This window comes from Phallusia mammillata, chromosome 8, assembly GCF_965637545.1.
Source record: "Phallusia mammillata chromosome 8, kaPhaMamm4.hap1.1, whole genome shotgun sequence".
In the NCBI taxonomy this organism is placed as follows: domain Eukaryota; kingdom Metazoa; phylum Chordata; class Ascidiacea; order Phlebobranchia; family Ascidiidae; genus Phallusia; species Phallusia mammillata.
Window position 1 is genome coordinate 18,878,730 of NC_137259.1, and position 12,231 is coordinate 18,890,960.

The 12,231-nt window shown below is 36.3% G+C and overlaps 3 protein-coding genes across 3 annotated transcripts; 1 reads left to right on the top strand and 2 right to left on the bottom strand.

Annotated features, from left to right (window-relative positions):
* Nucleotides 1-12: 12 nt before the first annotated feature.
* LOC145203921 (U3 small nucleolar RNA-associated protein 14 homolog C-like) lies at nt 13-3,248 on the bottom strand. Its single transcript, XM_080076292.1, has 2 exons — nt 3,136-3,248; nt 13-2,452 (listed from the first exon to the last, which is right to left on the bottom strand). The coding sequence occupies exon 2, from the start codon at nt 2,400-2,402 to the stop codon at nt 183-185; it is 2,220 nt and encodes a 739-aa protein (XP_079932418.1). The 5' UTR covers nt 2,403-2,452; nt 3,136-3,248; the 3' UTR covers nt 13-182.
* A 418-nt stretch (nt 3,249-3,666) lies between these two features.
* Nucleotides 3,667-6,356, top strand: LOC145203923 (protein N-lysine methyltransferase METTL21A-like). Its single transcript, XM_080076294.1, has 2 exons — nt 3,667-4,018; nt 4,411-6,356. The coding sequence occupies exons 1-2, from the start codon at nt 3,749-3,751 to the stop codon at nt 4,900-4,902; spliced, it is 762 nt and encodes a 253-aa protein (XP_079932420.1). The 5' UTR covers nt 3,667-3,748; the 3' UTR covers nt 4,903-6,356.
* Nucleotides 4,656-11,564, bottom strand: LOC145203924 (ribulose-phosphate 3-epimerase-like). The gene is made up of 5 exons (XM_080076295.1): nt 11,284-11,564; nt 10,528-10,675; nt 9,691-9,852; nt 6,095-6,185; nt 4,656-5,608 (listed from the first exon to the last, which is right to left on the bottom strand). Exons 1-5 carry the CDS (start codon nt 11,457-11,459, stop codon nt 5,490-5,492), a joined length of 696 nt encoding a protein of 231 aa, XP_079932421.1. The 5' UTR covers nt 11,460-11,564; the 3' UTR covers nt 4,656-5,489.
* Nucleotides 11,565-12,231: the final 667 nt, after the last annotated feature.

The following is a 12,231-nucleotide window of genomic DNA, read 5'->3' on the forward strand; positions in this document are numbered from 1 at the left end:
TTAATCTTATTACTGTAAACAAAACTGATATTAATTTGTGGGTGAACCAAGCATGATACCAAACAATTCATTAAGTAACAGGTCTGCACAATGTGTTCCTAAATTCACAAAGAACTTATCAATAAACGTAACATCATTTCACAAAACATTACAGTATCACCACAACACAAGCAGTCGCAAATTTACAAAAACATTTTTAATTTTTCAAGTTTGTTTTTGTGTTCATGTTTTCGTTTTAGCTTTTTACGATCTTCTTTCCATTTGCTTGCTTTTTTCAGTTCCCCAAGAGCTTCATCAGAATTCATGGGCGGTATAATTGACCCCATAACTGTGTCAACTTTTGGTTTGACAAAACTATTAAATGCTGACTGCGTGTTCCATGTGCTACCAATTGGCTGGGCAACAGTGCGCTCAAATTGTTCTTTGTTAGTGTATGGAAACGGAATGTCATTAACTTGATGCTTGGCAATGTGCACATCTCTTTTCTCGTTAATAATCACATGACCTAATTTTTGATCCAATCTTGGTTTCATTGGAACTGGCTTTACACGGAATCTCCGCCTTTTGCGCTTTGATGGGTTTATTCCAACGCCTCCCCATTCACCCCAGCCTGGAAGAGCCAAACTTACAACTTTGGGCTTTCCTTCTTCAACAATTTCACGTTTGCTTTTGGCGAATTCAGCTACAACATCATCATCAGCAAATGCTTGTTCAATTGTCATCTGTTGTCTTGCTTCACTGCCCATTTCAAGATCTTCCTCAGCCACAAACTCTGCTTCCTGTTCCGACACTTTAGTAGCAGAGGAAAATGATTTTGTTGCATCTGTGTCCACTTTCATGCTTTTACTCTCACCAGAAGATCGTGACAAAATCTGTAATGGTTGCGATCTAACTGTGACATCATATTCAGCATTATTACACTGCTCATTGAGGCCATCCTGCATCTCTTTATCTTCTTCAATTGTTTCCTCCTTGAGGTCTTGGAAAACATTTTCAGCACGGTCAGGAGCAGTTTTCTTTTCACTTGAGATTTCATGCTGAAGTTTATCATAGGCCTCTTTGAATTTTACCATTGCATCAGATGAAGAAATGTCCAAAGCATGTTTCGAGACATCAAGGTCAGTATCTTCACTTGACAACCACTTTCTGAGTTTCTGTTTTGGTTCATCAAGATTACTTTCATTCTCACACTCTGAGTCCATCTTGTGCTCCTCATTATTGTCTGAAGCTGTCTCTTTATTTCCTACAGGGTCTCCACCATTTTCCACTATTTGCTTCCCATTTTTATTCTCAACATTTGTACGAAGCCAAGGATTTGAAGAAGCAATCTCAAAATTCTCAGAACTGTAAAGGTTGTCTTCACCATTTGCATTGACATTAGTATCAACACCATCATCACTTTCCACAGAATCAGGCAATGGTTTGGTTACAAGCTCCCTGTGTTTCTGCAGCTGTTCATTAAGAAGTTCTTTCGAGTCTTTGTCATGTTTTGCCATAATTGCTCTACTACGAGCCCACTTGCTTCCAGTCCGATGTCTCAAAGATGCACGCTCCTCAGCTCGCATCCTTTCTGCTCTTTTTACAGCATCCTCAGCCTCATCATCATCCTCTTTGGTAGCATCTTCCTTCATCTTACGCTTCCGCAACATTCTGTGATATTTTTTGCTTTTAATTTTCTTTTGTCTCTTGCTTTTTGATTCATGGTACGACATGAGCGCACGGTGCTTTTGCAGCTCCGCTCTGCGTTCCTGGGCTTCCTCGAGACTCACAGAAGCCAGGATTTCTTCTTCTTGTAAAGTCAAATCATGGTCAGGTCTTTCCACACATTTATTTCCTCTTAACAAAGCATAAATCTCTTCTTCCAGTGGTGTTAACTTTTTGCCTATTCTAGACAACTGCTTGTCAACAGTTTTAATGTACAAAGGAGGTTGAGTTAAGGGAAACGAAATGTGGTCAGCTTTTCGATGACTTTGAACAACTGGGTCCCATTTTGCCAGTTTTTCTGATGTCTTTTGGTACTCAACTTTGCGCTGAAGTCTTTCAGCCACTGGTTTTGGCAAAGGAGCTTCTAGATGCCTTTGTGGCCGATTGACACGGCTTAGTTGCTTTTTTAACACATTCACATTGGCTGATTCTTTCACTCCCTTCAGTAATTGGTTGAGGTTGACCTTTTTCTGAGTTCCATCACCTGATGCACCCAGAAGTGAAAATACCGAAACATCCCTTGATGCCTCAGTCCGTACTTGCTTGTTCTTATGTTTTTTGTCCACATCTACATTGACGCCAATACTCGACAGGAGTTCTGTGTGTTTGTCATCATCAAGTTCATGGTCGCTTAGCTCAATGTCATTAACTTCTTCTTTGAGTTGTTTAACATATTCCTGTGGATTGCCTTTAGTCATTGCATATAAACAACACACTGTTGTGTCACAAACAAAACAAAGATTTGAGCCTGCAAACAAGTAAATATGAGTAATTGTAGTGAAGTATATGATTGTTTACAGTTTCCTGAACCAGCCAACAATTTTTTGATGATTTGCATCAGACTTGTAGATTTAATATGTAAACTATTGCTGCCAGGCATAGTATCAAGTTTATAGAGCTCTTCTGGCAAATGTACTTTTATTCCTATACGTTTCGACGTCCTATACAGGTTGTCTTCATCAGGGTAAATAACACTGAATGCGACTAGTACATGCACAATAAACAAAGGAAAAAAGAATGAAACGCAAGCAGGTCACAATGCAACGAAATATGTATAGGACGTCAGAATAAAAATACATTTGCCAGAAGAGCTCTATAAACTTGTAGATTTAATATTATTGATACCGTGAAGCAATTTGTAGTGGTTATAGATGACACTGATTTATATGCATGGCACTTACAACACAAAAGTGCAATATGAGTATTGGTGGTAAAAAAATGTTTGGCAGTTCCTTAATACGGGCCAGTTTTTTCTATGACTTGTATGGGACGTGATTTTATTTCTATTGACAAAATGTAAGTAAATTTGCCAAGCAGTTTGTAATAATGAGGTAATAAACGATATTGGTTTAATGGTATACAACAGTGCACGGCAAATTCTTTAATATAATATTATGTTTGTGTTGTCATTTCAAGCTTTTACAAACTTACTTGACAGGGTTCAGTTTGGAAACACAAAAAGTATAGCTTGCAAAATCTCCTATGTTTACACAGATTTCCTGTTTCCAAAGCTTTACAGAGTTCTAGCCTAAAATAGAATCATTACGTGGTAAATTGTAATCGAAATGGCTAACGCAACGAAAGAAAAATATCGCAGCAGCGGAAAAAAACTTGTTTTTTAAGATACAAACCACAAACCAGCGCGCAGCAAATCGTCCATGATACCCATGTGCTCAGAGTTTCCAAAATAGTTTTTACACCAAAATATAAGCGCAACTGTAATAATAAAAACAATAAGCTTCTCACTTTAGCTGTAAAATTAAATGAAATATTTTTAACCAAATCTTTAGGTATTGACAAAGATATTAAATATGTCGAACATCGTTGCTAATTTAAAAATCTAGCAGCCTTTGCGATAAATTATAGTGGTCCGGATTGCAAAATTGTGTGTTTACATTTTGCTGCTTTTATGACGTAACCGGTGTACTTCGTCAGTGTTTGAAAATTATGGAGTTTGTTTACGTTTTGACCCAAACTTTGTTGTTTTTCAGGAACGAATTCGTCAAAAAGAAGTTTATTATGTTTAAGTTTAACTGAACTCCAAATGTGGCATTGTGCAACGCTGTTTTTACTCATTTGCAAGATGACCACAGGTGCTTGTGAACAAGGTTGCAATTCGCCCAAGAAACAAGCGCATTGCGACTCCGAACAACACAATTGCCAACAGTATGCATTGGTCCCATACACAAACAATGGAATACTTTCTGAATTTTATGAAACGAATAAAACTATTTCAATTCGTGGAATCGAGAAGAAGTTCACGATCAAACAGAACTGGCAGGATAATGGAGTGGCTGGCGTTGTTTGGGAAGCAGTAAGTTTTAAAAATGTTATACTTTAAAGTATTTTTTGTTTTTGGTGGGTAGAATAATGCTTAAATTGATTGTGATCGCCATATGTCTGCCTTAAGTTGCTTGTCTCTCATTGGTTCATGCTCTGGCCGTGAATTGATGGCTTTAATTTTATTGAACCTTTATGTTCTACTGGGTGAATTTGGGGCAATGTGCACCTCAAATTGTTACTTTGACAAACAGAAGAGGCCCAAAAAGAATTGAGAAAGAAATATGGTTGCCCAAACTACTTAACCATTCTGCCAAACATGTCCTGTTTTTTTATCCAAATAACACCTTACTGGTGGCAGTTTCATTGAATATAACTGTCCAGCACTGCAAAACCAAAATTTTACGTTTAAAATTTGTTTTGCAGGCAACAGTTCTTAGTGAATATCTGCACAAAACATACTCTCTACAAAACAAGACAGTCCTTGAACTTGGTGCTGGTACAGGTTTGGTGGGAATGGTAGCAGCTTCTCTTGGTGCCAAAGTAACGGTTACAGACCTCAAGAAAGCTCTACCACTGCTACAAGAAAACATGGACCTGAATTTTCCCAACAACAGTGCAACAGCACCACATGTGGACGAACTACAATGGGGAGAAGATGTTAGAAAGTATTTAAAGTTTCCTTTTGACTTTATTGTTGGCGCTGATATCATTTATTTAGAAAGTAGTTTTGACTCTTTAGTTGAAACGCTGTCCGACTTGACAAAAAACAGCATAAACACAAAAATCATTCTATCTTCAAAGTTGCGGTATGATCGTGTGAAGGTTTTTGTTTCAAAATTACAAGATAGGTTTTCATCGGTGCAATTGGTTTGCAAAGACAACAAAACAAATACAGTTGTATATGAATGCAACTAAGTTACCATAAATACAAGCAATTATTTGTCATTTAGATTTCATATGGCCATCTTTAAATACCTTCTGGAACATTTTAATTGAATGAAATCAAATACACAAATGATTTTCTAACTACAATACTGCAAAGCTGTTAGTCAGGTTAATGAATTTTCTAATTTTCGCCACTTTTGAAACCTTGCTTGCATTCACACCAGCAAACAACCAAACTGATGTAGTGGCTGGCAGTCAAAGCAGGAACAACACAAAAGCTTGAAGAACTTACAATCCAAACCAGTTCATAGTTTCGATACACGGTAGTAAGAAGCATTGGTTAAGCTATACAGTGTGACACAAAGCAGTTGCTGTCTTATAACAGGGTATACAAAAAAGTACAGGATTTTTTTCATTGGTTCATCATTGTATCGTCAATGTGGTTCTGTAGTAGATGGGTGAAGCAATTTTCTAACCGGTAGAACAATGAGTTTAAAAGCACAATGCTCCTGCATAGGAAGTAACATAATAAAACACTTGACAAAGCTAAAATATGGAATCGCCGGAGTATAAACAACTCTTATTTTAGGAAGCATTTTTTTGCAACTAACAATTTGTCATCGCTCCAGTGACGCAACTTGAATTGAATTTTGCACCGCACTTCGCAAATCTGCAATAACTTTTGCTGGATCATTACTTCGCATAATTGCAGATCCGGATACAATCATGTTGGCTCCTATACACATAATATCTGTTGAGCATTTATAATTTGCAAAGCTTTATCACATTCCATCAGCATGCCACTGGTTAGAAAATTATGTTTAGAAAGTTTGCGTCAACTATGCCTAATACATCATACTACAGAAATGTGTAGATCATAAAAATGTATGCACCAATGTTTATATTTTTCGCATATACAAATTTCCTTGCACTGAATAATTGCGTATTTCTTTCTGTATCTACTCATAAAATACTTGCACAAAAACAGGTATGACAAGACAATAAAAATTGTTCAGCCCCTCTGCTAAATAGCAATATACAGTGTATATATATCTTAAATAAATGGTAGATGATTTCACATTTGTCAAAGTTTTCAGTCTGTAATTAAACATGACTGTTGTGTCCAACACTCGTACCGAGTTCGGTGATGAGAGATTTATAACGTACTACAGACAGTTTATACAATACACAGTGTTCACAAAATTATAAAGTTAATTTGTACCTGCATCCGCGCAATGTTTAATTGTATTTAATCCAACACCCCCATCAACTCCAATATCCAGATGTGGGTAAACTTTTCTAAGTTCTCGTACCTGAAAAAAAACATCAATTTTTTTTTATTTTATGTTTTTTATTTGTATGTTTATTCCATTTTCTTTTTGAGCATCTGAAAATGAAATTTTTGTGTGTCAGTTCATTGTGACTTCATAATGCAGCATCATGTCCGCAATAAATTACAGTTGTGCTTGTGATGCAATAACATAGTTAACTATTGTTCTTATTTAAAGAGAAGCCGATATTGCCATTGTTGAAAAACAGCTGAAAAGAACCCAAATTACACAACTTAATTGATAAATGCAGCTTATCATTTATTGGCTTTATGCTTTTACATTAATTGATAAAAATCAGTTAAAAAGGTGGAAAAATGGACATTGTACAGGAATGAATTGTCTCATGTGTTAAAAAAATTATAAGCAGGTAGAATATCATGTATAGTTGCATACTATGAGCCAATCAATGACAAACCATACTCATAAATCACTCATATATACATTGTGTGGCGTTGAAATTAACCTATTCATCATTTAACGATAACACATTAGCAATGATAGGTTAACAACACAACAAGCTATTCTTCAGCAACAATGTCATTACAGAATGACTGCTGATGATTTGAAACGCCGCAGTTGTTTGAAAACTACACGGAAGTTTGTGCCGCACATGATGTGTGACTGAGTACCTTACATATATAACGTTCAACTAAATAGAGGAAGCAGAAACGTAATACTTCACCAGCACTACGTGTGGCCGATTCACCGGCTCCTGACATCGTGTTTACAACTTTACACAAACATGAGTTCAAAAGTTCGGTTTCGGTTACTATTCAACCACTGGCAAGGGAACGCGTTTTTTTTGACGGTAGCAAGTATATGTGTGTGTATGATTCTGCATTGAACAGGTTTGGAAATCGTTTTTTTTTGTCCTGTTAAGTTTTTTTCGGACATCACTCACGCTAAAAACGTGCACAACGCCACGCTAATTCGAGTGCGGGTGAGTTAGAACGCTATGGTAACAACGGTTTATCCAGTGGGCGATGATGCATGCTTGCTTCTACGTAGGCGGAACAACATTTCAACGAGTAGCGCTCATGATCTAGCAGTTGTTCGAGCTACCTGCTGATAACCTTTAGTTGCGTAACATTGATATTCCATTGGATGCACAAATAATCCAGCAGGTTCCACTGGGTTGGAGCAAAGGTTTTTTTTGTTTGGTTAAACTTTCGTTTTGTTGAGAGGTCGATGCGAGATTCGTACCCCGACCTTGCAGTGAGTTGTGGCACGAGAACGATTGCTGCTCGACACTTTCAACTTATATTTGCGGAGTGATTTGCTTTAAGCCCCTGCCGATAAAAAACCGGAAAACCTGAACACGACAACGCGTTTGAACTTTAATGTGCGTAACCCGTAAGAGCGCTCAGTTCTGAGAATTTAAAACCTAGAGGGGTTTTGAACTCGTTAAGCGGAACGGATTAATGACCGGATGTCAATTTAAAAGCAAAATTTGTAGAAAACTGTAGTCAGTGATTAAATACATCCCTTCGTGGGCGTAAAGTTCTGGGAAGTTAAAGCACATTTTATTCATTACTTTTCAATCATGACAGCGGAAGCTTCACAAAGTTAATCTGGTTCGAAATCCGATAAATGTTAACTGAAACGGATTTAATGACAAGTGGGGTTTGAAAACATCCGAATAGGCACAAAACCATGTTTCGGTGGAGGTTAATGCTTTGTTAATTTCGGCACAAAATAACAGAGTTGTAACGTTGAAAACTTTAAGTTAACGCAGTGGTTTGCAAAACTTACTAAGCATGCGGCGCATTAAAAACTTTTTATATTTTTTATTTTGCGTATTTTTTTTATTTTGCGGCACACTTTTGCAGGCCAACCACACAAAAGTTGTTAAAAAAAATTGCAATTTTAGTGTGGGATATGAAATTCTTTTTTTATGACACACAAGTAAAAAATGAGCATTAGACGTCGTCAGTCGTGATGCACGCCCGCATGTCGTAAAGTCTAAAACACCTTGGAATGTTGAAACTTCAAAATAGCGAATATTTCGCAACACAATTTTAAATTTCTCTGGGCGCACTGGCGTGCCGCGGCACATAGTTTGAGAATCTCTGCGTTAGAAGTATTGAACGAAGCCACCAGGGATTAATTCCAGGAACATTTGTGTTGATAATTACAAAGCGAGAACCTGACCTTTCACGTACAATGCGCGGTCAATAAGTTGTAATCAATCTTCACACGTCTTAATCGACCTTAAGCGTCGATGCCATGGGAATAATCCAAAGACAGTGTTTAAATCACGTTTGAAAAAAGCGGGTTTTCCATAGAGCTTCAGGTACTCAACTGTAGCATTTTTTTGATTTTTAATCAACTTTTTTATGTGGGCTTTGGTTTTGGAAAGCTCTTTCCTAAAACTGCTAAGGCCAGTCAACTTCGGCATGTTTAAGTGCGCCGGTTTGATTTTTCAAAGCGAGTTCCTTTTTCGGCAAAACGAGTTTCGGGGAATCTGTATCACTTTTTGAAAGTGTGCGTTTGCCTTTTACGCGGCTAAAAATCCGTTTTTATTTGAATAAAAGTAAAATACAGTGACACAAAAACGTTGGGCGTCTCCGATTAACGGATGACTTCATCACACAAATACCAGTTCAATTCGCGCATGTAAAACAAGTGAGGCGTGGTGAGAATTCGACGTATTGCAGACCAGCGTATCTCGTGTAAACAAAACCGGTGTAAGGCACTAAAATCCACCGACGTATGTTACTACACTACATAGGTTGTGTAGATACATATGTGGGTGTTGGGATTAGTTTGTTATAACTTTGCCAGTAAGTTTGTCAAGTGGGTGGTTGTCTGTGACGTCTGGAAACTTTACTTGAGGCCTAACAGACATAAACCGATTGATTCTAAACCTTAAGCTGACACCTATCACTGATTAGAATCATATGTGTCATGTCAAGTTGATAATAAGAGGAAACAATGTAACTCAGCTGTCACAATCAAAACTGACCTAACAACAAAAGGTTGTGTAAATGGCCACAATACATGACATAATATGTTACAGTTAATGCTAACACCATTTTGACACAAAAAATGTAATGGTAACCAGAGCAAGAATATGATACCTACAGAGTACAGGGTCGCCATACCATCCTTATTTCTAAGAAATGTCCTTTTTTTAAATCATACCCTTTTTTGTCAGACTTAGTGAAATGACAGTTAAATCCCTGCTAGAAGTAAGAGTAAACCTAGACCTGAGATGCACAAAGTAAACTTTACCAACAAGGAGTTGTTGGAACAGAGTGTTTCGTGCCCAAAATATTGCATGTGATATGTCATGGCTATATGCAAAGGAACGTTCAAAAATGTTTGTTTCGTTTCAAATGAAAGTTAAATCTTTTGGCCTTATTTTGGGGTCCATGTTATTGGCCACCCTACCAATACACATAACATTCACGAAATTCCTTCCAGCCAATCTATTTGGTCTGCAAGATGCACAAATCAAACTTTAACAAAATGCTTTCATATTCACCTTATCCATCATAGGTCGCATGAAAGATTGTCCACCGAAGCCAGGTTCCACCGTCATCACCAGGGCAACGTCAGCCATTTGTGTTTGAAGTAAATCAATTAGGTTTTTAACAGGGGTTGCAGGTTTTATTGCACATCCAGCTTTCATTCCTTCTTCTCTAATCTGCATTTAAATACCTTCATGTAAAATTCTGTAGGAAAGCAAGCTTGTTTTAAGACCCCAACGAAACACAAAGTTTCTATGCAATATTTATGCAAAAAACACTTCATGTAAAATTTTGAAATGAAGAAAGCTTGTATTATGACCCCAACGAAACACAAAGTTTTTATGCAATATAATTTTGTAAAAAGTTTTATTGCAACATCATGGCATACTTTAAGAATATAAATTGGCAGCTTAACGATTATAAACAAAATCATTCTGGCAGTTAATTGCGTTCTAATTGTAATCTTATTTATACCAAAGAAGGATTTTTAGGCAATATATATGCCATAATTATCTCTGTCATAAGGTGATTGTCCCAAGACAATTGAGCTGAAATTTGAGAAATTTGAGAAATTTACCCATAATTACTCTGCAAAATGAAATCTTTGAAGAAGTAAATTACCTCAAATTAGAAACTGGACATGTTAGCTGAAACAAGCTTTTGTTACAAAATAATCCTGTTTCAAGGTGAACATTATAACTTTAAATCAATGACATAAACACTAATGTACAAGAATAAGTATTCAAATTAAGCTTCAAACACTCAAGTTAATATCTGAATATTTTAAACTGTACCCATTAGCAGGTAAAAGTTTAGTGAGTCCTGTGATGGATTAAAAAACTTTATCTTACTTCTTTAATTAGTTGTTGTGGGTTGTCTGATGCTTCCAAATGAAAGGTGTAAATATTTGCGCCTGCTTCTGACATTGCTTTCACCCATTGTTCTGGTCGAGAGACCATCATGTGTACTTCACAAACGGGCGCACATCCAATTTTCTTTCTGTTAAAATACGCAATATTACATGCCCATTTTTTTGGAGAGAAAACATGTAAATTAGCAATTTTGTTAATACCATTCTGAACTAAGGATGGCAATTCAGAATAATACACTACTCTAGAAATCCATGATACCAAGTTATATTCCGTTTTCTATTTTTTCTTATTTTTTTTACTTCACCTGCTACAGCAAATGTCGTACCAAAACCGTAAATAACTTCCACCCCAACATTTGATGAAATGTATTCAAGTGAATTCTAGTTACACAGTCATTGTTTTTTTCATTTTCCAGAATGACATACTTTTATAATTTGCAGCATAAAAGACTAGAGAAAAATCATGTAAATTTAAGCAAATGATACAGATGTCTGATGTTTCAAGTAACTTGATATCAGCATTGCAGGGAATATTGTATACAGATCATATTCAGACATTAGACTCAGTTTTACAATCAATCGGCGATAAACCTTTTTTATTGTTATGCCTTATCTGTATCGCTACCAAGATAAGTATATAGCAAATTTCTTAATTAAACATGTTATTAAAAGTTTAAATCAATAGCAGACTAGTTAATAAAGGAGATAAAATATCCCTGAAAAGTTAGTAAAATACCGTATTGATTGAACAACTGGATGTCCAAAGGTAATGTTGGGAACAAAATGTCCGTCCATAACATCTAAATGAAGATAATCAGCTTTGCATTCCAACATTCGAATACATTCGTCTCCCAAACAAGCAAGGTCACTGTTAAGAATTGAAGGACCGATTTTGCACTCGTAAGAACACATAGTTTGTCTTTCCGCGACAAAAAACACAATAATTTCCTAATACATACCACTGCACAAGAGGGAAAGAAACATTTAGGTAGCTGATAAACAAACAATTCTGCTTTATGTACGTTGAACAACATGGGACACGAAAACATGAACTGCACAAAAAATGTCAAAATACAAACGCGGACACATTTTTATGTAAGATGAGGCCAAGGAAACGAGTTTTATATTTTAAAAGGGGGTGATGAAAAATAAATCTTTATTCCTGCAATTCAAATTAAAAACAAAGACATGCTGTTGTTAATTTTTTTACGTTAAACGACAAGTCACTAGTTCTAAAAAAATATTTGAAAACAGATGGACTATATAAAAAAATGTATTTGCAGTCTGAAGTTCAAAGACTGAGAGAGATTTTTCATTTTTAGACCTAGTGTTTGTTTTGATACTTCCAAAACTTTAAGAAATAACTTAGTTCAACAACAATAGCCTGTTTGCTGTCAGAAATTAACGGCGTATATTACGCTATCCTCTGTCACTACAATTTATCCTTCTTTTCGTGAAGCGGAAAACGGTCTTTTATAATCCGCAACAACAAACAAATATTACAAATTGCTGTGGTTTGCAGCAAACGACAACAGTTTGTGAAACTAACCACAAAATAGGCTACATGCGTAATTTTTTTTAGTTTTTGTAAACCATTAACCAATGTTTTGCGGGGCTCTAATTCTTTTCTTGCTTGTCGAGGTCCCTGTGTGTGGGGAACCTATGTTGATATCTTATGTGTATG

Coding starts and splice junctions, on each gene's coding strand:
- LOC145203921 (XM_080076292.1), bottom strand. CDS start 2,402: ATGACTAAAGGCAATCCACAGGAATATGTTAAACAACTCAAAGAAGAA.
- LOC145203923 (XM_080076294.1), top strand. CDS start 3,749: ATGTGGCATTGTGCAACGCTGTTTTTACTCATTTGCAAGATGACCACA. Junction 4,019..4,410: donor CTGGCGTTGTTTGGGAAGCA/GTAAGTTTTAAA, acceptor TTTGTTTTGCAG/GCAACAGTTCTTAGTGAATA.
- LOC145203924 (XM_080076295.1), bottom strand. CDS start 11,459: ATGTGTTCTTACGAGTGCAAAATCGGTCCTTCAATTCTTAACAGTGAC. Junction 10,676..11,283: donor CCAGTTGTTCAATCAATACG/GTATTTTACTAA, acceptor GTATTTTAACAG/AAAGAAAATTGGATGTGCGC. Junction 6,186..9,690: donor TGCGACCTATGATGGATAAG/GTGAATATGAAA, acceptor GTTTTTTTTCAG/GTACGAGAACTTAGAAAAGT.